At 40.6% G+C, this 26404-nt stretch overlaps 1 protein-coding gene across 4 annotated transcripts in view; it reads left to right on the top strand.

The window, feature by feature from the left end:
* Window positions 1-19960, top strand: part of LOC120893495 — a 65178-nt gene extending 45218 nt beyond the window's left edge. For all 4 annotated transcript variants that reach the window (XM_040295420.1, XM_040295417.1, XM_040295419.1 and 1 more), the window contains exons 10-11: window positions 11467-11566; window positions 17747-19960. In XM_040295420.1, the coding sequence (XP_040151354.1) occupies window positions 11467-11566; window positions 17747-18937 (1291 nt within the window). In that variant the 3' untranslated portion in view covers window positions 18938-19960. The remainder of the gene's footprint in view (window positions 1-11466; window positions 11567-17746) is intronic.
* The last annotated feature ends 6444 nt before the right edge of the window (window positions 19961-26404 follow it).

The raw sequence follows: 26404 nt of genomic DNA, 5'->3' as shown, positions 1-26404 counted from the left end.
ATGGTAACATCACCAAACGCGGGCATTCCTTCATTTTCCATGGCAAAATTTGCCCGCCTTGCCATTCCGTGCCTTTCTCGTTTCGCGCTTCCCTTCCTCACAGAAAAAGGTACGCTGTGTATGAGTGTGTGAATGCGTGAGCGCGCGCGCGCGGAATGGCATTACAATAAATTATGATTCACTAATGCTCACTCATAATAGCGATGAATGTTTTTCCGATCGGAAGTGAGGAGGCTCTACCCGCCCTTTTCAAAAGCCCACTGACACACGCACACACACACTCACAGATATATATATACACGGCATCTACATACACATTAGGCAGCATTCCTCTGGAGACGCCTTGCCTTGTTTCACCTGCCGTGCATGCTGTACTACGAGCCACTTAATTTCCCTTAACCGGTGGGACAGGAAAAACAAACAGACGATCGCATCTTTTTCACCCGTGCATGTAAGGAAGTACGAACCAATTTACGATAAGTTTGGTGCCTAAACTCTATCTCGGTTGGTTTTTTTTTTTTGCTCCCTTGTACGGTGCTCAAGTTTGTGCTATATGTGGTTGAGATTGTGGAGAATTTTTAAACGCTTCGTAGAACATTTTGCTCACCATTTTAGGCGTTTGCGAAAGTTCGTGTGTTTTTGCAATTTAAAGTAAAACATATTTTGTTTGTAATTTTTAACATCGAAACTCTATCGTAGACAACATTCAACATTTGTGAAATTTAATTGTAATTGTTTTTTATCGTTTAATATCCAGTGAAATCACTGGGATTTTTTAAAGAATAATGTTTTAGGTACAGTTCTGCTTAAATTGTACAATGCAATACAGAAATCGGCATATTTGTTTAACACTTAACACGTATTTAAATACTTAATACGATCAGCGCCTTAAAAAAAAAAGATGTTCTTTGTATTAGATGAACTGGTAAATCTAAAACATGCAACTTTCAACGGTTCACACATCCTGTGGGATCAATCTGGAGCGTAATAAATATTTGTTTTATAGCTAAGCGGAGCTACCATTGCCATGCCATTGTAAATAAGATTTTCTCAAAAAATACTAGTGAAAATAATGAGAAGATGCACTCGGAGACAAGACTTAATCTCGGAATCTCGGCTCGGGACGTATAGCGTGTTGTTAATGCTAAATAAAAATGTGTTAACTATTGATCAACATAATTTGTACCACATTTCGAGAAAAGAAATTGCCATATTCCCTATAGAAACTACGGCGTACTTATTTTAACTCCTATTTAAGATCAATCAGACTTCAACGCGTGTGTATTTCTTCAATTTTTTACAGTATTAAACGAAGATAAAAAAGCCAATTAAGTTATTAAAGTTGACGTTTGCAAACTTTATTTATTTATTGCAAACCACACCGGGCGGGTGTGTCCGTTTGATGGCGATTCTTTGATGGACGTATCGTGTATATGTTTGATACCTAACAGCCCAATGTTCTAATCGCACGAAGTAGCAATGGTTTGCCGCTAGAATGCATGGAGCTTTCTTGCAGGTCGAGGCGAGACGCATCCCTGATGTTTATCCAATCACAATGGTTTGTGGCGGCGGCGGGAGCGGCATCTGCTACAGGTGTGTCCCGGAACACTGTGTTGCGTTCAATTTGCCGCTCGGTCGAATGATACACCTCAACTTCCCGACGGTAGTTCGCTTCGGTGTTTTGTGCAATAAACCCTCGCCCCTGCCTATGCTCATTCACACGCGCTGGTGCAACATTCACATTCGCTTTTGAGCTGGGAAGCATAAACAAACAGAGCGTGATGGTGGTGGCATATCTGTTGCATTTAAACTGAGCGCGAACCGCCGGCAAAAGACCCGACAGAGCTAGGATGAAGGGTAGGGCTGCGGGTAGATTTGAAAGAGCACTATAAGGAGCTAGAATTTATGATATCCATCGACCATTAGGGACAGTTGTGTTGCACAAACCTGCTGGAGACTATTTTTGTAGTTATTGTAGCAATTCACCTCAGACGGTCAAAGTGTTGGGCGTGGACCAACCCGTCGTGCGTCAATCCTTATTCCCACTTTGGCTTGGGTCGGGTTGGGTTCTACTTCCAAAACTATCACCACGTTTGGAAACCATCGTTCTTTGCATAAACAGCGAACATAGTTTGTCCATTGGCGAAGGTTAATTTAACAATACAAACTATTCACGTTTCATTGTTTAAGTTCTTGCCAAACGTATGGACGGCTGTAACGACGATTGGTGAAACGTACCCATTCATACCGAAGGGTTTAGGTGTTGATACACATTCAGCCACGAAATCGGGAAGTCTATTAACGCACAAATTCTTCCGGTTGCTATAGTATGTTATGCCTCCTTCGTTCGAGGTTCGACATTTCCCTCGCCGGTTTCGCTTCGGAGATGTGTAATGAAGATATAAATTTATGGCGAATAATTATTGAGCTGTGGAACGTTGCTAGTTTTACCGTTTGTGTGTGTGCGTGTGTCGTGCATCATCCCGTGAAAGCCGCTTATGTCGACCATCGGCGTTGATGGGGAGACCGCTTCGCTTAATGTTACACCGTGCACCGTTTCGCTTCAAGCTGGGTGGAAACTTACGGCATTAACATACTTCTACCATTAGAGGAAAAAGGCACCGTAATGGCTCGTCCGGCATCAGCCATTGTTTCAATATTTGGACAATGTGTGCCGCTCGCGCACGGGTTTAATTTATTGTGTCTGTTGTTTTTCTACCGGGCTTGTTCAAAGATGGTGCCGTGTACCATACTCACCCTGTACGCCATACCTCAGCGTGCAAGAATAACAAGAGGGTGCAAAAAATGCAGCAAGTAAAAAAGTGCCGTACTATAAGAATTAACTACGACGTACAATTCAATTAAAATTTAAATGTGCCTGCGATAAAACGAAGGTAAATAATATGCAATCTATATCGATTGTGCTGGTTCCACGGTGAACAGCAGACTTTCCGCCAGGTTCCAGTGTTCTTAATTGCGGTGGGTCGGTAGTTTGGCACACCTCCGTACCTTTCGCTGCAAGGCAGTACCATTGGCCTGTACTGGAACGGCGGCACACGGCACCTATTGAAACGGTTGATAATGCGGAAATAAACGATGTTGTTCGGCACTAGAGAAAAGCCCTCCGGTCACCAGACGGCAAAACAACAGTGGCTGCGATTGGTTGGGAAAGCGAGTGTGCTTTTTTAACTTCCGTCGTCCCACGGGCAAATCGGGGAAGGAAATTGCTCCAGCGGAGTCACTTGCGTGACGCGTGTAGTCGCAGTGTTGAACGTGCTATTGTGGGTGGAACTTTGCGGTACGCTCTACTACTGTCACTAGTTGTGGGCTGACTGCAGCACCGGATTACGACCTCATTTCAGAGCAAACAGTACCAACCCGGCACCACCATAAAGGCTGCAGGCCCCGAACGGAATTTGAGCAGTGCAGACCAGTCCTGTGTATGGTTGGTTCGTGCAGGCATACCAGCAGTCTGCCAATACTACTGCCCAACGTACTGCTCGATGTTCAGAAATTAAATTAAAATAGAAAATTAAGAGTCCCTTACTGTGGGCTAGCAGCAGCAGCAGCAGCGAGCATGTATGTAAGTTCAATTGTTCGAATCATTGTGGCACATTTCACAACCTGTTCTCGTCCGTGTCGAACTCGGAGTATTGGATATGGATTTTGCAGTACTAAGGATTGGTGTTTCCATCTTCCTCTCCCTTTTGCCGTTTGGAATCCATGCTCTCCCTACGTCCTGAATGAAAAGGGCCGTACGGATTGCTAGCATCAGCACCCGGTCTACTTGATGCTACCCGGCCTGCGATGCGGAGGAGAAAAAGCATCGAGGACGAGATCTGTTTCTATTTGGATTATAATTTAGTGCGGTTGAAATGGCAAATGAGTTCGACCGTCACGCGTCAAACGTTTACCACATGTATGGACGCTTACCACAAACCCCGCGTTTTTGGACAATGGAGATGTAGTTCCTTTCGAGATGTCTGGAAATGTGGACTTTTATGTCTCCGGTTAGGTTCAGTACAGAGATAAGTCGAGCTGCTGGGTCTTCGTGCTTGTCAGTAATTTCAAGGTGCGCTTCTCTCAATACATACATGCCTTAATGAATTTGTAGCATTGTCGTTGTTATCGTCGCTGCTGTGGGAGGGACGGTACATTACATCACGGCTCATGATTGTAATCCAACGGCTAGAATGCAAGTGAACACATGCAGTATTGTCATTCACCTCTTCGTCATCTGTTCGTCAGTATATAATGCTACCTTTTGACCACGTCCTGGCCGCAATCCAACGATTGGTGTACATCGATAAAGGAAGTGCATGATACGTGCTGCTGACTGTATGTGATGATTGGATTAAGAGATTACATTCATATTAATTGGTTTTAGCGAGACTACAACTTCCACTTATAGTGCACTATACCCGCAAGCATTATTTTCGCAGATACAGGCAAGGCTCTGGATATCGTCACGTTTCGGGACATTTAACTTACATAACCGACAATACTGAAAATTGATATTGTGTGTACTTCTGTACACAAAGAGACGATGTCGTTTTTATTTTGTTTTGAAAAATATATTCTTCGCATATGCACAAGGGTGTGCATATGTCCTTCGTAAAACAACAATTAAGATTGTTTCATAATAAACCTGTGTGTTGTTGTTGAAAATGTTATTTTCGGAATCAATGCATTTAAAGCCCTTTTTAGCCCAATCTATGCAATTAATTTGATATACATGCCTGCTCCTAAAACGACGAACATGATCGATTCCCATATTAATCGTCCTCCACTAGTCTGACACTTAATGGATATAGAAAGCCTGTAAAAGGCGGCATGGCTACCTACAACTTTGATCATAATAATAGCAGTATGCAGCTCTAGAGATTAAAAATAAATCTGAGCTGTAGTTGATAATTTTACCATTAAAGAAATAGTAGACTCTCTCATCCTTCCTTCTTGGTATTAGAACCCTGAAACTGTTTTGTGTTGGCTTACGAGTTCCAGTTTTACTTTGCATCTGGGTAGTCCGTCCTTTCTAAGGGTGAACGGTACAGATGTGAAAAGATCCACTTCTTTCCATATGACTATTTTCATATATTTTCAAATATTTTTATGTTGTACAGTTTCATTATAAATAAAATATTCTACTCTTACAGAGTGTTTTTACTTAATTTTGCAAGTGTAGCAACGTTTAACGCAAGCGTAGCATTTGATAGAACAAGTGCATCAGCTGTTTTCAAAACGACACCACGCTTATTGATTCTATTTTCGATTCAGTTAGTCCGAGGCTTCGGAGTGGATCTACAACTTAATTAAAATTATGATTTGCAATACTTACGTATACTACCAACCGATAAATATTTGTTCCAACGAGGCTAAACATAAGCTTTAAATACAAATATTTAATAAAACGTTATAGGGAATAAAGGAACTACATAACGCAACAAGCTAGATCCATTTTTCAGATTACCTGTGTATTGGAGACACCAAGTGGGTCACTTTTGGAAAGTAAAATTGTAACCATCACGAAATGAACTATATTTTGATTCTGCAATTGTTATACTCTTCTGTATTAATTAAGTATTTGATCAATAGAAAGTTCACACAGCGATTTGTATTAAAAAGATTTTAAGCATCACTTCTTGTTACAAAATTGATACATATTATGAACAATAAAAATCGGCATACATCAATTACTTGATGCAACTACAAAAAACAAAGACAACATCCAAACGGTTCCTAAACAAACAGTTACTATGAATGCAAATTCAGGTTAACGTTATCCCACGAACTTTACTCTTTATGTTCTTCTCGAGAACACAACACTTTTATGTCCAAGTCAATATTTAACCACCCACCTTTCGAGAGGGTTTTCCATGGCCACACGGTTGATCATTGCCGGCACCAAAACGGTATTTTATAATTTACTGGCATTTATCTAGCTTCATTTGCGTTATGAATATATTTCCGGCCGTAGTAGCGTATGGCACGAGACGATAAAAGAATTGCCATTTATGGTTATATTTTTATTGTTGCGATCCGGGTGCGAACTCAATTATACTATGTTTTTCATTTTTTCTTGTTAATTTTGCTCTCGCCTTCTCTCTATATCAAATGTAAGGGTTCGCTGTGCCGTGTTGCTGCTGGAGCCATGTATTCTATGAATGCGTAGGAAATGGGTCACGCCGAATAAAAATGATCGTGAATTTGCGCCCGCGTGAGAGGTGCAGTGAATGTTATGCATACGCGCTATGCCAGGAAGAATCCTTAAAAAAAACCATCATGCAAAACGAAATATTTAATTTCGACATATTTCCATGCATGGGTTTTGAGCTGCGTTGGTTCGGCCTAAACGAGCGAATGTATGTGTGTGAATATTTCGCCAATACGAATTCGGTTGATTCAATTTCAGCTCAAATGAACAAGCGTAACATTGTTTGCCGAAGGATATTTTGATTTCACATTTACAGCCGTACGGTTTCAGATTCATTTACCTGCCCGATGAATGAATATTTACTATTAATATCAGCGATTAATTGGAGCAATATGTATGGCTACAATTTCTCGCTACCGAGCGGTGCCACGCAAATGCTGTCCATGACACTAGTTTGGAGCACAGCTTTGAAAAAGTATTAATTTCCAGACTGAAATGGCAATTTATTCCCAAATACCTAGGAAGGATTATACATGTTTCTGGTCTCCTTGTAACACATACCTTTTATATGTTATGATCTAGCTAAGCCCTTACCATCTATAAAGCGATTCTAAAGGGCCCATCAAATCCGTGTTAATATAAGCTAGTTTCTGCTGAAATGTAGCCAGGGAGCACAGTAAAACCCCCAACCTGGTAGTGTTGGCTTTGAGGACACACTATGCAATTAACCTTCTCACTGACCGAACTACCGAATTAGTGTCAATTATCATTCACCCCACGAGGGAATCTGCTGCAGCATCTCCGACGCATTGACGTACTGTTGCGAGATGGCTCCGAATAGTCGGGAAGCTTGAAAGCGTAACCGGCCAGCTCCCGATCACGTGGATCGATCGAGTGGAAATGCGACTGGCAGTCACGTGGTAGCCTTTCAAAACTGTATCTTTCCTAGCTCTGCATCCTTGTAGCAGCTGTTTCGTTATGCTCCGTCAAAATCGCCCATAGCATAGCCCTCCAGCGTCCAGCAACGGAAGCGGAAAAGCTCGTATGATTAAGTATTCCGAAGGAGATTTCAGATTTTCAGCACTGCATAATCCGATGAAAATCGCATCCAGTGATTCTCTCTGTCAGTGTGAGGTTTTCTAGGCGGGGTTTGGCGCGTGCCGAGAACAGCCTTTCCACTGGAGAAAGGAAGGAAGGCACAAGTTGTTAAACCCTTGCCGGATAAAAGAAGCAACAGGTCTCCTTCTGCAACGCTTTGCTAGCCGCACGAACGTGCAACTAGAACTTTTCAGCGCCTTTCATCCACATCGGGGGATTCTAAGTTTCGATCTAGGATTTGGTTGCTTTTCTCGCTTGGCGTTCCCCCAACCGTTACAGCAAAGGAGGCAGTGGGTACATTTTATGGGCTGCTTTTACTTATGCCGTCTGGTGGCGTAATAGCGAAGGGACTCGGGCAAATCTGCATGAAAACTGTGCTGTGCTCCAGTCCGTTCTAATGCTGATGCTGCATTGCAATGCAATGACGGCCAAAGGCGACTTGTATCTGCTTATCCCTTAGAGCTTTACATTAGGCAATGCATCGTGGCGTAGTGCTGCCGTGCAGTATTGCTCTTGAGCATGGTTTCAAAACGTACCAAAACGTTCGACCTAACTTGTTAAATTTTCATTCTTTTTCTTCACACACCTGGAAGGAGGGTAGTCGTTGTTTGGAAACGTATTTTTTTGTCCATTTCGTTATGTTTACATATATGCAATGGTCATTTTATGGGGTTTGGAGGTTTTGCTACTGGATAGGTCTGTCATTATATTATTCTCATATTCCGTAAAATATTAGCGTTGGAGCACTAAAAACAAAATCAGCCTTTTTTTAGCCATCACCAACACTCTGTATATTATGCCTTTTGAAGAAAATGAAATATTTAAAGACGTTTCATACTGCTTGGTTTCTCGTTTGGTGCGATATGCCTCCCATCTCGGTTTGTACATTAGAAGATGAAAAAAGGTATGACATTAACTGCGAATATACCATAATATAACACTATCAGAAAAAGGACGATCCGTTTGTGACGGCCTGTTGCCGACATTCTGTAGGGTTTCGAAAAATCCTTCCAAAAACATATTTTCATCACTGTTCACCCCAACTGGCCCTACGCCTCCGTTTGCGTAGATTTTGTGTGTGTTTTTTTGCGCCCATCATCTCGTAGGCTGTATTTTTGCTTGCCCAACATCAAGCCCATCAACCCTTTGCTTCCTTCAGCACGTCCGGTGTTGGTGGCTGACAGGTCAAAAGACAACGACGCCGCCTTGGACAGCTCAATCGTCCCGCTGTGGACTGGGGCTGGATTGGTTTACTTATTGATAAAGATCAGCCCGTGTAGGGACGGAAGGCGACTCACATTTTTGTCAACTTTAGCCCTGGCAACTGGTGAGGGCGTTGTTAGGGCGTGGATAGCTAGCAGGGATGAAATTGAATAAATTTTTGACCTAAATATAAACGCTCGCCCTCCTCCGACCACAGCCACTGCCGTTTCGTGCCGCTGGGATGAGTGCCGTGGGCAGATGAAGATGATGTTCCTTCGATTAACCCTCTTCATAAAATTATGACCACTTATCCGCGTTTTGTCGACCGACTTTGGGTTGTTTTGCGTTCGCTGTTTCGGCCGCTCTCACTCTCATGCTTTTTCTCTCATTCGGCCCCAAATGTTCGGAGAATTGGAAAGGTTACCATAGATGAAACACCGAGTACAGGACGAAGCTTCACATTGGGCAGTGCAGCTGGTCGTGATGATATCACCGGCAGGGTTGAGATGATCTCTGAATTCGCTGAAAGAAAGGATTATGAGAAAGGATTGAAGGTTGCAGAAATGCCGCAAGAAACCGGAACCCGTCAATCGTACTTTTCCTTGTCAATTTGCTCAACCCGCACACGCTGGTCGAGTAAAAACCCTATGATGATGGGATTTGACTATAGTTTCTACATTTTTTATAACATTGCAACGGAATTTGCAATAATACGCCTATCGATAAAGGATGAATCTGTCAAGAAACGATTAGCACTCACTTCGTTGGCACCACGGTTTGATGTAAGTGTACGTGAGGTAGAATATATGACGCTCTTTCAATATGCCAAACTGATCGAAATATGTATGTTTAAGGTTTCGAAAATGAATGTATTCTTCAAGCATGATATACGAATTGTGTTTGATATAACAATAGTTAATCTCAAGTCCCTCTGCTTATCGTTTGTCCGGTCTGTACTTGATTATGGTTCCCTAGTTCACTATATGGATCAATAAGTTTAAGTCAATCAAAGGAAAATTTACTCCCTTACTTCTGATACTCCGATTACACAATGTTAGGAATTTTGTCATTAAAATATCAACGCAGGTTTGCTCGATGTGTATTTGTGGCAAAAACACTATGACACTCAAATTGAATCCCCAATTCTGATGGCCATACTTAACATCAATATACCAACTAGGACACTAAAACATCATGAAATCTTGAGTATTGACTTTAGGACGCAATAGTATATCTCTAAAGAACCTTTGTTGTCAATGTCTCGATGTTTTGAACTTACCATATATGTACTTCGATTTTAATCGTTCCATTTTCTCTTTTATAAATCCACTATTAGCTCTTTTTAATCATCTTTACGCCATCTCTTAGTTGATGATGCCTTGATTTGATAGATAGCCATTAATGAATGTTAAGTGTAGGATTGCTCTTACAGGATTTTACAAGTCATTTTGAAATGTAAGCTGCATATTTTGTCGAGCACGAAATTGACTTTGACTCCTAGTGCGTACTTGGACTGGTCCAATGTTAATATTATCCCGCCCAAGTTTAATTTTGACAGCCCTATCGAGGTCCAGGTTTTCCTATGTTTTCTACATTATTTTACACATTTTGACACATTCGGTGCACAAAAACGGAAAGAAGAAGACTTAAGCTTAAAAATGATGGATCGTTTGCGCCATAACTTGTTTTATTCACTGAGTAAATAGCGTTTGCAAATGCACTCCAAAATTGATTGTTTACGTTTCGTTTGACTTGGATTTGACAGATGGCGCTATGTACTGTAGCGAACGAAATGTAAACAATTTTGGATTTTCTATATGTTTTTTTTTAAATATCAAAAGTTTTCAAAAAATACTTCGTATGTAGGGTAAACGTATATATAGTGGTGGTAGTACCAATAGTGGTGGTATTGCACTATAATACCCTCCATACGATAATTTAATTAATTTATTTATGTTAGTGTGAAATGTTCTCTGGTCTTTATGAAGGGTCACAAGTAAAAGTGGTCAAAGTAAAATTAAGCCATTCTGTTACATAGTGACAGAAAAATCCATTATTTTGTGAAATGTGTCAATATTTTTCCAAAATCTTTCGGATTTCGTTACGAAAATCACATTTTTGTTAACGCTGTAAATGACCTCATAACATATTTTTCTTTAATATAACGTTTATGAATTTTCGTATTTTTAAGTGTTATTTACCATTTTGCCATTATAGGTATACAAAACAGGCATATTCCTCTAGTGGTTTTCATCATAAAATCAGTAAAAATCAGTTTACCACCAATATAGCAACACTATACGACGACTATAGGAATCATACCACCATTATAGGTACAACAAAGCAGTCACAAAAATACGTAGTTTTTCGTTTATTTGTTATGTTTGACGCTAGAAATGGTTTTGATTGCAAATATAAAATATATTCCAATTTTTATGTACATATTCAAATATTCATAAATTTACCTTCCTGACACTTACAATCTATTACAGCACATCTGTATCCCTACAAATTGCACCACTATTGATACATTTACCCTTATGATTGTTTTGAAAATACAAATCAAAATGTTTGGAGAGTTTTTTTTTATATTTAAAAAATGCCCTTGAGAACGTTATCAATTTAGTGCTTAACGGCTCAAAACTGATTCGATCAAACAAAAGCGACACAAAAATCTCAACAACGATTTTTTATCAGAATTGAAATGTTTGCTACTGTTAAGGTTTGTTAAAGTTAAGAAATTTAATCCTAACCTGATATTTTTTTCCTCCCATTGCATCATCGATGTTCTCTTAGACCGCCTTAAAAATATATGAAGATATGAAATAGTATCCTGCATAACTCATACATTCACTGTTTTTATCTATCTCCTACGGATTTTCCGTAAATCGCGAAAAACGATTGTCTATATAGTTGTGGTAGGCGATGTATTATGTAAAATTTCATTAATTAATTAATTAATCAATCAATTGATATGCGACTAACAATTGATAATCATGTTTTTTTTTCAGATTCTTCTATTTGTATCACTTCTCTTTCTACGCGTATCACTATCGGTTCAATGGACAATACAGCAGCCTGGCGTTGCTTACTTCTTGGCTGTTCATTCAGGTAAGCTATAATTCTGTATATTGAATCAACGGCTGACTTACTTACTTATTAATGTTGTAGCATCGATGTAACACAATACAAGACGCCATCAATTTAAAATCGCAATATGTGACGATAACGTAAATCTTTGTTTGGTTGTTGCAGCACTGGTCCTTGCTTTTATTCTTGATCTTTGCAAGATTTCTGTTACATTGGAGTACTCCAAATTGAAATTAATTATATCCTTGGTATATGGCAAAATCTGGATTGACATTGTCACAAATTTACTATTCAGATCAGTTCGTTCGGTTGGCTATTGAGACCATGTTTTATGCTGTTCTATTTTCTATCTATCTATTTATGTTAATAACATGTTAAATTTCGTTTCTGCCTATAAATAGTTTTAAACGTACGGATCAAGCTGTCCAAGTCAAATGGGACAGAAAGTGCAATCACATTTATGTTTTGCCATCGTTTCTGTTTTCTGTACCTGAGTAACAGTCTGATAATTTCCGTTTCCTAATGACACGGATGCATTCTTGAGGCGTCGAGCAATTATAATATGTTTGGAAACAATTACGGCGATTTTGCCTAATTATTCTATATCTTACAGCAAGCTTAGCGAAGATTCCTCCAAGTAATAGTAGATGATAAGTGGTTGTTGTTGATTTATTTATTTACCTCAGAAATTTGTTAAACATAAGACTCCACAATTTGAATTTAGCCAGGCCGCATCACAAACTTCTTCTAGACTTTGAGATTTTCTGCAATTTATAGTTTTTCTTTATAAAAAAAACTCCCAGAAATAGTTTTCCAAAACACGCCGATAATGTGTATCACATCAGTACACCACCACATCCCACTCCCATACTCTTTGTTCACTTTTTTAGAAAAGTAAATTATAGTTAATAATACACTTGTAATGATTTCGATTGAAAATAATTACCGTGTCAAATATGCGTCTGAAAATAGTGACAATTTAGTATCGAAATGTGTAAAGCCAACAAAAAACCGAAAGCTTTTTCTGATACTTTCAGACTCATCGTGCCGCTAAAATGTTGCAAACGTAGCCCTGATCAACAAACAAATCAGGCAAAATAATGTGGCAAAATAATTCACGTGAAAATTATTATTATAACACGTGCAAGCCACTATCCCCAGAGGGGTTGTAGCATATGGAACGGTAGAAATTGTCATCACCAGTGACAGACAATCATTCGTCTGTAATTCTGGGTAAAATTTTCTGACGAGATTGGTACCTCCGAGCACGTGCAATTTTTCAACAAAAGCAGCAATTTAGAACCATCTGAACGATTGCAAATCGACGAAAAACAATGTCGAACACAGCTGTTACCAGTTTTAATACACGGGCGGTTGTGAAACTGTTAGATAACATTGCTTCCTTATACAGTTCGGTCTAGAAGCCGATTGGTTTGTCAAATATGTACATTATCTACATTTTACTGAAACGTTTGAACCACGTGTAGTCAAATAAGGAAATAAGAATATACTTGTATTACTCGATGATTGTTCAAAGCTGACGCTTTACATTTGTTTATACTAAGCTCCATAAAAGTGGCAGTTTGTGTGCATTAATAGTCTCGAACGTTATATGCCTGCCTGTGGTGTTGTATTATTTTTATACAGCCACTCGTACTGAGGCGTTGTCTTTAACATTGATTAATCCATTATTAATGTTCCCGTATGGAAAGAAGAAAAACTTATCCTTTGAACGTAACTGACCGCTAAACGATCTTCAAAGTTACTACTAGTTAGTTTAGCGGTAACTACTGGACCGTTCAGTCGCACACTTCATTACCAATTAGTGAAAGTTTTCGGGGCTGCAACACAGTCACACATTCACTTAAACGGACGATGCGCGATGAATACGTTCCGCTTTGACAGCAATTCAATCGAAGACCAAAGTGGGAAGGTTTTCCTAATTAATGTTACGTCCTACATAATTCTCCCTATTCGTACGGTTGTCCAATGCTACGATTAAATATTTAGAGTGGGAAGTCTTGACTTTCCCCATTGTACTCATGCAGCTGGTGCAAGTTTACTTTTGTTGCCAATAAAGCTTTCTTATTCAATAACTGGTTGTTTTTCTTTATATTTTGAATCAATTCTTTCCTGAATGTAAAAATATAATTAAAGCTCACTTTACACTTTATCGAAAATCTACGTGAAGTAATATTGTATTGGCATTTTCTGAACTGTATGTAGTAAAACTGAAAACAAAGTATTTAGCACCGTCAAAATCGATACCGACTTATGCCGTAAAGTGTCGCAAATTTTCAACTAGAATTTATTTCTTCAATCCAATTAATTGTTCAACCTTTTTGGCTCCCGAAATACGCCGCTCTAAGGTGTGGGATATGTTGCATGACGTGCTCTTCGGGAAAAACTTTGCTTACGGAACCGAGCTAATAATGGCGAGCTCGGTAAAGGAGATAGGGAGGGAACGGGGGAATGATTGGAAGTGGTACCACGATACAATGGCACGCACTGCCGCAAACTTCCACTTCCTGCTTTCAGTGCGGATGAAAAGTGGAAGAGAAACGCACAGCAAGTCGCTCGGTGAGCACGGAGATATGAACCTGAAGTTCATTTTTACACCCAGCAGCAATAAACGGATCCTCGGGCTTGGTGGTGGTAAAACGAAGGTGTGTGTGTGTGACACGCTGGTTCGGTAATGAGGAAAGGAAAGCAATGGATTGAAAAGAATGGGGAAAGTTCCATCATTAATCATACAGTAAACGAATAATAAAAGTTGAAGTTTCGCTCGTCGATAGGTAGCAACACTCCCAGAAGTGTTTCGTGCTTCATCCCGTTGTCCGCCAGGCTGGGGCACAATTTCGATCCACCTTTTGGCCCAGCCGGAAAACGGTGGGGAAGTGGAGTGTGAGGGGAGTATCCTTCGATTGTTTGTTTTTTGCTTGCTTTTGTGCTTCACATTAAAACCTCCTCAAGAGTGCCGTCCCGAGAGTGTTTGCTTCGTGTACAAAGTTTCGATCGCGCGACGGTTGCTTAAAGATCAGGTAATTCCCCTTTCAGCCCGCGGGAACCACACGAAGGTGCCACCCGCTTGGAATGCATTTTTTGTTGTTGTTTGTCAGCACAAAATGAAAAAAAGGAGAAAAAACGTACAGGGAGTGGCGTTGCATCGTCGGGTCGGACTTAGCTGTGCTGCTGGCCGCTAATGCTATTTATACATTATGGATGAGTACGGATCCAATTATAAAACAATACATCACAACGCAGGTTGCATGCTTGGTGCTGCTGTTGTCCTGGCTGCTAGTGCTAATAAGCTAACTGCGTTAGAGCGGATTAAATATTGTTCGCATAATTGACCGATTGGGAAGGAAGAAATGCGGAAAGAAATGGGAAGAGATAATAGTTATGCCTTGTTTTTGCTTCCCACTTCATCGTAAAGATACTTTTCATCGGTAATTGAAATCAACAGGGTAAATGATGGTAAATTACTACAGACAATATTTGTCAGTTTGAGCACTGCAAAAAACAAAGTTGTTGAACAAGATTTTAAAATTCTATTTTCTAGTTTATTTCTCTAGTCGAGATTTGTTGTTGTGTTATTTTTTTCAATGCCTCTCGAGAGTTATTGGTGTTTAGAGTTTACAAGAATACCAAGTCATAATAATGATACTAATAAGAATAACAATAAATAATAAAAAAAAAATCATAGCTAGTGACAAAAGGCATATTTACAGCATAAGTATGAATTATATTAAGCTGATAGGATAGAAAATACAAAATATAGTAATGCTAGTTCTATGTACTATAAATTTGCTTGAAGGAATAGTTTCATTTAGAAATTTTATTTTTTTCAATTTCTTCACAATTTTTTGAAAGAGCAATATCCGTCTGCTCTTCAGGATTGTGCTTTCTCGTTTGGGCTGAATTTGCACAATAATCCATTACGATGATATTAAATGCATTATATTATCACCGAAATTGAATAGTAATAGAAGGCTCGACTTATACGAATCAATCGAGAGATTAAAATCAAAATGATGAATCCAGTCGTTAAATTGTCTTGCCTTTGATAATAAAGGATTGTTAGTTAAATAAAGTGAGCGTCTAGGTACGGTGTTGTGTAAATTACGCGATCGAAGTTTTTTAGCAGGTGCATACATGTTGAGCTTTCCTAATATAGAAGATGCATCTAATTCATTACTTAACAATTCATTAACAGTAGGGAAAGGTAGATAAAGACGGACACTGCGGGTAAGATGGACACTTCTCATATATGCATAAAAAAGGAAATTTTAGAAAAAAATCAACAATGCAACATCCAAACTTAAAGTAAAACAACACATTTGAGAATATTTTCGGCATTATATATGCAAAATTGGTTAAAATCACGAAAAAAAAAAACAATTTTTAATCGTCTGCACCCTTGTGGATCTAAAATAACTACAGCGGATCTTAAGGTCTACAACTTTTATTGTTTACATTTTTGGAAGTTTTATGACATGAATGAGTTATCGTAATTATTAAGCAAAAAACTGGCGAAAGAACGATAGTTAAAGCAACACAAAATCTTGTTTTCTGGTGTTTTAAACATCCTGACACCAAAGCGGAAAAGACGAACACTCTGTCGTAGGGAAAGATGAACACCGAATTTATTGTTTTATTTTACTTCTTTTATCAATTGGTGGTGAATATATTTCATGAAATACCTTAAATAAGGGTATTCCAAGTAGGTAGTAGTATGAACCAAGCAGCAACTAGAGAAAGCATGGAAATATGCGAGAAACGGCACACCAGCCAAAATAGCAGCCATTCGTTATGCTATTACTCCCTCGACGCTGATGATGCACTTTACGAAATTCAATATCTTGTCACGATTTACACTTTTTATGCAATAAAAAGAAGAGGCATTGATACGACAACATTCAGGAATAGATGAGAGATTCTATGGGATTTAAAATATCGAAAAGTAGATTTTTTACATGGTGGATAAAATGGCTGTAACTAAAAACTGCTGGAGTAGTGGACTTTCTGCGGAGTAATTTTCTAAAGGGAGGTTTGAGATAGTTGCTCTGTAAGCTGGAGCTGTTAGTGCGCGATATTTAAATAATGTTTTGGATTCTACATTCTACGATATATTAGAAGCGGAGCTTACAATTCTTAAATTCACGGCTGAATGAATGGTCGTTGCAATTGGCCTAGAATTGGTTTATGTACGTATTCGTGACGTAAAAGTCAATGGGATATGTTAAAATATTATAATCCTCTTCAATTTCTAACGTTTTTTACAGCTGTTCATCTTACGCTTCACGGTGTCCATCTTTCGCATATCAGGTCTTACCCGAACATTTCAAATCTGCCCAAAAAGTTTTTATTTCATGAAAAATAAACATAATAATCGATAGAAACTTTAAAATTCAACACATTTTCTGAAAAAGAATGAGTGTGAGATAATATATGCACATTTTCATGGTCGTGACATTTATGTATCCCTACATTTTTAACATTTTCCTTAACGTTTTTACCTACCTTCTCCTATCATTAACCTAATAATAATATTCAGGCTATGTGGCGTTGCTTAACGTTTGCAAAACATTTTTTCTTCTGAATTACTGTAAATGTTTAAATTATGTACGAAGTTGCCTCATTCTTTCTAAGGCATTCTTTCGAGCGTTGTTTTTGGTGTGTGTGTGTGTGTGTGTGTGTGTGTGTGTGTGTGTGTGTGTGTGTGTGTGTGTGTGTGTGTGTGTGTGTGTGTGTGTGTGTGTGTGTGTGTGTGTGTGTGTGTGTGTGTGTGTGTGTGTGTGTGTGTGTGTGTGTGTGTGTGTGTGTGTGTGTGTGTGTGTGTGTGTGTGTGTGTGTGTGTGTGTGTGTGTGTGTGTGTGTGTGTGTGTGTGTGTGTGTGTGTGTGTGTGTGTGTGTGTGTGTGTGTGTGTGTGTGTGTGTGTGTGTGTGTGTGTGTGTGTGTGTGTGTGTGTGTGTGTGATATAGGGGACCGCAGTTCTTTGAAAAAGTGGTATCGTTCTGTGTTACACGTTATGGATTTCGGCTTGATAGCTTGTTTGACAGCTTTACATATATTATTTATTTTTCATCCTATGATTTTTTATATTCTATGATTCATTCGTTCCAAACGAACCATTTGTGCCAAACTATTTGCAATATGCGTTGGTTAATCTAAATATTTGAATTTTCCTTTCCTTTCAGCATTCAATGATTTACTTCTTCCATCATTATGAACTCCCTGTCATCATACAGCAGGCGCAGCTGCAGCAGATCCTCATTCAATCGCGTAACGATCAGGCCCAAGCACAGCAGGGCGCTTTCCAACAGCAGCGTGCTCCACGTGCAAACACGGGCCAGCAGCAACAGCAGCAGCAAGGGCCTAATCGCCGCCCGGCCCAGCGTCCCCAGGGATTGGCGGCAGCCGTTGCCCAAAACTACAACGTCCAGTGGACAAACTTGCTCCGCTTATGGAGAGGTCAGAACGATAACAACAACAACATCGGCGACATCCTGAACCGCTTGCCCCGCTACAGCCTGCACACGTTGAACGTGAACCACATTAATGGGCTGAATGCGTCGCTGCGCGACATTGCCCGCAACTCGATCCAGTATCTGCGCTCGAACCTGAACGTGGGCATGGCGATGCTGGGAGGAAACGCCGCCGTTAATCTGTACAACAACAATAACAACATGTTCGGGCCGCATCGAATCGTACGGGCGGCCGTCGGGCTGGGGCACAATCGCAACCCCACGCTGCAGGACGTTCCGTTGAATGATGACGGTACGGACCGAGACCGGGAGCCGCCCATCGATCGGCGCAGTAACTATCAGCGCAACTATGAGGAAAACAATTTCATTTTCCCCGAGGCGGTACTTACCACCCAGCAGCAGCAGCACCAGCATCAGCAGCAGCAGCAACAGCAACAGCAGCAGCAGCAGCAACAACACCAACAGCCGACGGAATCACAGTCCCACAGTCAGCGGGATGGTTCGTCCATTGTTGGGGGCAGCTTCAGCCCGGACGTGTCGGCGTCTTACCGAACCGCTTCGATCGACGATCGACAGCAAAAGACCCCGATCGACAGCATGTCACTGGCGCAGGACGCCAGCGATGCTCATCGCATGATCAAGAAGCAGCAGCAGCAACAGCAGCATCCGTTGGACGTAACTCCCGGGACTGCCATTGAAGTGCCAGTCGTTACCATCATGGAACGGGCGACGACCAGCGAAGCCGCTAGTCAACCACCAGCTGACAGTAGTCAAGATTCCAGCAGCAACAGTAGCAGTAGTAGACGAGGGGTGACCGAAGCGATCGCCAATGTCGATGCGGACCAAACAACGCTGCGGAGGCGGCAAACCGATCCAGCGAAACCGAACGAATCATTGCTATAAAATTGGCAGACACTTCTGCACATCAGCGGCTCAGAAACCGAGAACGACGAGAAGCGCAAGCTCCTCTCGCGCATGCGTGTGATGCTGATGTATTTCTGTATTGATGTTTCACCGATAGGTTTGATTTTCTGTTTGAGTCACTATGTTTTTATTTAAATGTTTCTTAATGCATTCAGAAAAGGGTTTATTTATAAAACAGTTTAGACCGGGCCATGGTTAAGCCATGGGTTGAGAAAAGGGGCATAAGGAAAGGCTCCCGTGTTTTGTGCTTGTGATATGTGAAAGGGACAACTGACACGCTGCAGCTATTCGTGTGTATCCGTTACATTTACAAATACCAATAAAAAGGAAAATGGCTCTAAACACTAAGCAAACGATCGTGAAGCGTTCGTGAATGAAAGGCAGTTGAGTTGCTACTTGCTGTTCACGACCATTTTGGAACAAAGTGCAAAGTGTTGTGAGTGAAAACGCGATGGCAAAACACACTCACTCACAGCACTCACACATGAATTGTACATACGGAGGCGATGAATGTTGATGTTTTTAATCATATTAAAGTATCTGTTTTATTATTATTTTTTCTTCTATCAATTTTGGTGAACGAAAGTGTAAATGAATTATTCGTGGGCGTTTCGTTTGCTTTCTTTGGTTTTGATCGGGGAAAATGGGAACATTTCACGCCCAACACGGGGATGTGGTACGAGATATTAGCGCAACCCCTTGTAGTCAGTTAGATGTCGGTAAAACCATACCCGTTGGACCGGTGTACCGGTTCATCATGCGGGTGGTAGGGGTTTGCGGTCGACTTATTTTGTGAGTTCATAGTTTCTGGCCAAAATGCTCTCCCAAGCAACGTCCCCATTCCTCCCTTCCCTTTCATCAGACTACCCATATTGATAAAATGATTACGAAACAATGCCTAAACGAGCTTCATTTATTCAGCTTTCACAGTTCCCTAATACAGTGTTGGGTTAAACAATTGCAGGCAAATAAAAACAAAAACAAGCAAGTCAACAACCAAAACATGCTGCGTTACGTACTATCAATCGATATCACATGCTTTAAGTCAACGGTCAGCGGTAGACAACAACCTAACGGAGCAAATGTGGCCTTGTTAATAAAGTTTGGGAAGCAATTTGCAATGACGCTTGCACGATGACCGTATGTACAGCGTGGGGAAGTAATTTTCTGACAATTCGAACTACTATTCTAAAAAATGAACTGATTGTAGATCGTCCGCAACGTCCTGCAATGAACGATTGTAAGTGAGAATTTATTCGTTTTTTTTTTAATTTGCGTGATCATATTTTAATTTTGAACAAGGAACTACGTCTTTTTAATTTTTTTTTTTTGTTTTACCTTATTATTAACTTCCATCAATAAGGATAATTAGGACTGTGTGACAATTCAATCAAAATGAAGAAAAAAAATCTTTCTTTTACCGTCAAATTAATATCTCAATTCTGGTGTTGGAATCTTCATTAGTTAGCAAATTTACGCTTTCATTACTTACTTACTTGTCCGGCGCTACAACCGCTTTGCGGTCTTGGCCTGCCTCAGGAGTGTCCGAAACCGCTCACGGTCTCGCGCCTTCGTTTGCCAGTCCGTTATCCCGGCCTTAATGGACGCCTCCACGCCATCTTGCCACTCCAATTTGGCCCTACCACGCCTCCTCTGTCCTTGTGGACGGCCTAAAAAGACTTTACGGGCTGGGTCGTCCGTTTCCATGCGTATAACATGGCCAGCCCACCGTAGCCTGGCGAGCTTTATACGCTGTGCGACAGTGAGGTCGCCGTACATCTCGTATAGCTCGTCATTAGAGCGGATCCTCCATTGTCCTTTCTGTTATGGCCCAACCTGCCTAACACATTAAACCACTCACCGACAACAGGCAAGGGTCTTTGTGTGATGTGTGAGTGTAGGAGGTCGGGTCCCTCGGGAGAATGAGATGGCATCAATGGCGGCTAAGAGGGTTTCGTCAGATTTGACCAGTGTCCATGTCTCAGAGGCGTATGTGAGTACCGGTACTGTATAAGTACTATATAGTCCCAGCTTCGTCCATCGCGACAGGTTCTTTGAGGTGAACTGATTTTTTAGGCTGTAGAATGACCGGTTGGCAGCCAGCATCCTTGCGCGCAACGCAGCTATCATGCTACTGTCGTTTCTGACCTCTGACCCCAGATAGGTGATATCTGGGATGGCTGGGAGTTCAAGTTCACCTATCTCTACGTCACGACTACGTAGGTTTGAATTATTTATTGGTTGAGCCGCTGATGTTGCCACCATCAGTTTGGTCTTTGCCTCGTTTATCTGCAATCCGAGGTTCTCTGCCGCTTGCTCGATCCCTTGGTAGGCTTCTGCTACATAGGAGAGCCGTAGACCAATGATGTCTATATCATCAGCGTATGCCAGGATCAGGGTTGACTTATAGAAGATGGTTCCCGTAGTCTCCACCCTCGAGTCGATGTTGGCCCTTGCTAGCGCCAAGTTGAATAGGAGACAGGCAAGCCTGTCCCCCTGGCGCAGACCCTTGGTGGTAGCAAAAGGTCCTGAGAGTTTTCCATCCACCCTCACCTGGCATGTGACGTTGGTCATAGTCATTCTAACTAGCCTTATCAGTTTGGCCGGGATTCCAAAAGAGTTCATAGCGTCATACAGTTTTACCCTGGCTGTGCTGTCATATGCGGCTTTGAAGTCAATGAAGAGATGATATGTATTGTGTCTGTATTCAGTGGTTCAGTGGTTGATTTTCCGTTTCGGAATCCTCTTTGATAGTTTCCGCCTATCTCTTCGACGTGCGGGACAAGGAACGCTTTCATTAGTTTGCTTTTTCCCCTTCGCAAAATAGTCATGATGGGTAAAATAGTCCCACGCGAAGGGAGAATTTTATCAATGTGACTAATAAATAAATGAATCAAAAGAGAACTCAAGACACATCCTTGTGGAACGCCAGATGTATTTGAAAAGACGGAAGAATATGCATACTGCAGCCACTTGATTACCAGAATATATGGAAGGTACAACGTCGGACATAAATTGCATCAAATTAGTGACGATAGACCGTTTGTTAATATCACTTTTTTACGTGCTGCTCTAATGAAGATAAATGCATTTGCATGATTGCATTGGTCATTTTTAGGATTGCGTTTTATTGTGCACATTTTAGGTAGAGTTTCAAATCTGGAAACCAACGGTAATCATGAGTGTCCCACTCGTGTGTCACACAGTATATAAAACGTTTTATACTTCATGTGCCACTTTTATATGTGTTTCCCTGGCTGTATTTGTTTGTATTTAATCTAATTAGAAAAATATTATAAGAAATATTGAATTTTGGACAATCAGTGTAATCAAACAGTCAATGATAGTGTGTTTAAATGTTTTTATCGTTTTGTTTATCCTTTTGCGGCTTTTGATTATGTTGTTAGTCAGTCTTAAAATTTCATTTCCATGTTGAAATGTCTGTTCTGCGGGCCGCTTACAGGTCCTTGTGCCAGGGGACTAGCGTACCGTAACGTTCCTTTTCTTACAGAAAACTTGACAGTGCGGTACACTACACGAGCCCGGTACGTGTGAAAAGCTAGTATCAAACACGAATATAGTTTATTACGCATTTTTTGCAACGTAAATCACATTTTTACTTAAATTTGTATTCGAAACATATAATCTGGACTTACGCAAAGTGAAATAACATTATTTACCCTTGTCGCATCCAAACAAAGCTTATCAATAGTCTCGTAATCAATTCACATGTAATATCTCTGAGCCATCCTGAATTCTCCGTCCTGATTCAGTTTTAGTTGAATGCAATGCTGTTTGAATTGCGTATCGCTACGATTTGAATGTAATATCGAATAAACTATACCAATAACTTCATTTCTAACAGACAAGCCTGAAACGCGTTTCACTAACTGCTGTTGTTGATTTAATTTACAAACCATTGCTATTGTGACGTCTTGAGAACAATACTTGCTCGCATTACTACCGGTAGTAATTCCACACAAATCATCAAGAATTCCACAAAATGAAAACAACAGGCAGGTTTGATTGAATTAGCCACATCCATTCCTGCATTCTTACCTCACTGCCACCTAATGGGAACCTTTGAATACTGTAATAATCGAAGAAAATGGAAAGCAACTTACAGCGCATCGAGCGGATTTGCCCAATGCTTCCCCTCCCGGGGTAATGTTGCGGTATGCTGGAGGACATACTTTTAACATTTTTGCTCGCAGCGGGAAGGCAATCGGTTCAATTTACATTGTATGCTGCTGGCAATGTCTCGTTTGTGCTTGCTTGTGATCGCCAAGCAGGATGTTAAATGTCGACTCACACAATCAAACACAATAGCCAGCTCGAGCATTATGTGTTGTTCGTTGATGGAAAAATGCTATTATGTGTGTGTTGTTCGCAGCGGTCGCAAAAAGGAATGGGCGTGTTGCCATTGCCGAGCCTCGCTGAGCCTCGTGCTGTGCCCCACAAGACATTACCCCTCCGGGCGACGGTATGGAGTTGATGCTGTTTTCCACTATTTCGAACGAATTATAAATACCCTAATGCACGGCACGGTAAACCATCAGTACTTGAACAGATCGCTTGGGCTACGGGGTAAATCTGGTTACGTTGAGCACATACCGTTGGATAACATTTAACTGAGTGCTTTCAACGGCAGTGAAGGCGCATTCTAGTTTAATAGATTTGTGGATGTGAAGATTGGAAGATTATTTTCCAAAGATTTATTGCGAAAGTTGCAAGCCATTCTTCCGGAGGTCCTCTTCCCTCCGCAAACGTCTACCATAAAGCGTTACATACACTCGCATAAGTGGCAAGCACATTGAATTACCTTTCAATCCAACGGTGAGTGCGATTTGAGCAATATTTAATACCTATTCCATTCAAATAGCCATCAAAACGTGAAAAAGAACGTTTCAAACGTAGCTTATTTTTTCTTTCTATTTTCCATTTTCAAAAAAGATGAAATCGACCTTCCTGGTTGTGCTGGAGTTGGCGTTCTTCCTTCTGCCCGGACGCGTTCTCTACGCCCAGAAGGATAGCGGTAAGTAGGGATGAAACTTCTGTGCCCTGTTTGGTTCAACCGGGTCGCAGCCAAGGTGAGATTGGAGCTATACAGCTCACAAACAACCTTGCCACTTAGCAGAAGCAAGGGAGCAACCCCAAGCTCCGATAAAGCAATGCACCGGCTGACCGAAATGAAGCCCCGTGGCCTTTTCGGTTGGCAAATGTGGTGCTGAATTTATGGCGCACACTCTTCCTCTTGCTCTGACGGCGACAAAAAACGATTTTACACTGAGATTGGGGGGGGGGGGGACGGGGGGTAGGAGTTTGGTTATGGTCTGGTGTGGTTCGTTTGGTTTGGTTTGTCGGATGACTTCGTCTGGAAGCTGGTGAATGGACAACCGTTACCATGGTGGACGGAACAGCAATGGGTAAGTAGGCGACGCTCATCTCTTTCGCTTTTGGTTGAGCGTTTTGCAGCTTTTTTCTTTTCAAATCTACCATAGAACAGCTGGACAAGAACGGTACGTAGCGTTAATTGCATATTATGAGTTGTTTATGACGAAATAAAAGCTGATTGCAAAAGTGTAATGTATAAAAAGCTAAATAAATGAATATCCAGTTAGCAGCGCACACTCAAGCTAGCCAAATCTTCGTTTAAATGTAACACCTGCATGTCGATGTGTATTAATGTTAGAGACATAGCATGTTACTACTTTACCACATACAAAGCAAAGATGGGTAGAAATATTTTTTGTAATTTTCCATATCATACTTTTTTTTCTTAAACTCCCGTAACGACTCTCCTTCCCCTCCCTCATCCCGAATATTCCCCTACCGCTCCATCCCCCAGGTGTCGACGAAAGCACCGCTGGAGTGTATGTGCCGACCGTGCACCGGCATCGAGGACGCGAACGTTATTCCCCAAGAGCTGACGTCCTTTGCCGATGAGGGTACATTGACCGGGTACTTCCAGAAGTCGCACTACAAATCCATCGAATAAGTCACACGTTGGGTCGGAAACGAAAGCTTCAAAACTCACCTTTCTCAGTGTGATTCTACGTCAAGAGGGCTAAAGGGTTCGAGGATGATAGGTTCGATACGTCAGAGACTTACCCGTTTACTAGGAGTAAAATAGCTGTATTCAATCGTGTAGATCTGCTAAGCTGCTGACAGATAGGAAAAGATTCGCGTTTAAGGACATCCGGTGGGAACCGTGGGGGATATTTGAGCCAACAAAAAAATTAAACTCATAGAATAGTAATTAACGCTCATTTTACGACATAAAACCAGAAGTATCTTATAAGTATAGGTGCAATAGAATGAGATTGTATTGATGATGTTTTAGAAAGTAGTTCCAATAAATCTGAACCTGTAGAATTAATACGAAATGACGAACTCAATAGCCCGATAGTCTGTTGTTGTCTGTGTAGTAAAGTATGTAAATTAACATTATGCTCAGTATTTGAATTTTTTATTTATTCGTTTATTTTATCATTATTACAAACATATTAATGAAGAAGTTTTGTAACATACTCAACAACGCAATGTTACAAAGCGACACTAGTTTCATAATCACCTAGGCGTACAGGAGGACTTGAAAACCTCTGACTACGATGAACTGCTACTTTTTTCCTTTCTGTGTTGGCAAAAAAGTCAGGCATTAGTTTTTGATGACATCAAATTTTGATAACTTTCTTCTTCCGTACTTCCAACAATCCGAACCGATCTGATCCTACTACCAATATTCGTTCTTTCCAAACAATTGAATGTTTGGAAAGAACGAATATTGGTAGTAGGAACAGATCGGTTGGGATTGTTGGAAGTATGGAAGAGGAAAGTTATCAAAATTTGATGTTATCAAAAACTAAGTCTCAGTCGATGTATTGAAATAATCGTTAAAATTTTCTGAATGTTGAACAGCATACTTAATATTACAAACAGTTTCGCTTATCGGTTCCGTTAGCATCATTTTTCAGACAAAATATACGAGAATGCGATGCGATACGATGATTTGATATTAATTCCTCAACTATCGTTTCCTCAATTATTAAAAAATGGACTGGCTGGCATCATCGGCTGGCTGTAGAAAAAAAACTAAGAAAGATAATTTATTTCCATGCACAACCTTTGAAAGTTCATAATTATCAGGCTTACTTGCAAAAATAAATCTACGACCTTGCGAGCTGCCTTTCATCACTTATCCCGAATTTTCGACATGGCGGACAAAGGCATGCGTGTAAGCATGTTTATACAGGGTTTTCCAAGGGTTCTCATAGTTGTAGGACACTTCCTTGACTCTATCTTATTGGAAGTGAACTACATTTGTTGGTAATTGGACTCTATGGCACCCTTTTTGGGCAGGCCCCTTGGAAATTGAATTCTATTCCTTTTCCAACAAGGGTGCTATAGAGTCCAATTCCCGTTTAATTAAGTTGATTTAACGTAAGA

Source organism: Anopheles arabiensis, chromosome 2 (assembly GCF_016920715.1).
Source record: "Anopheles arabiensis isolate DONGOLA chromosome 2, AaraD3, whole genome shotgun sequence".
Taxonomy (NCBI): Eukaryota; Metazoa; Arthropoda; class Insecta; order Diptera; family Culicidae; genus Anopheles; species Anopheles arabiensis.
Note: the sequence above shows the minus strand (reverse complement) of the source record. Positions and strands in the feature narration are given on the sequence as shown.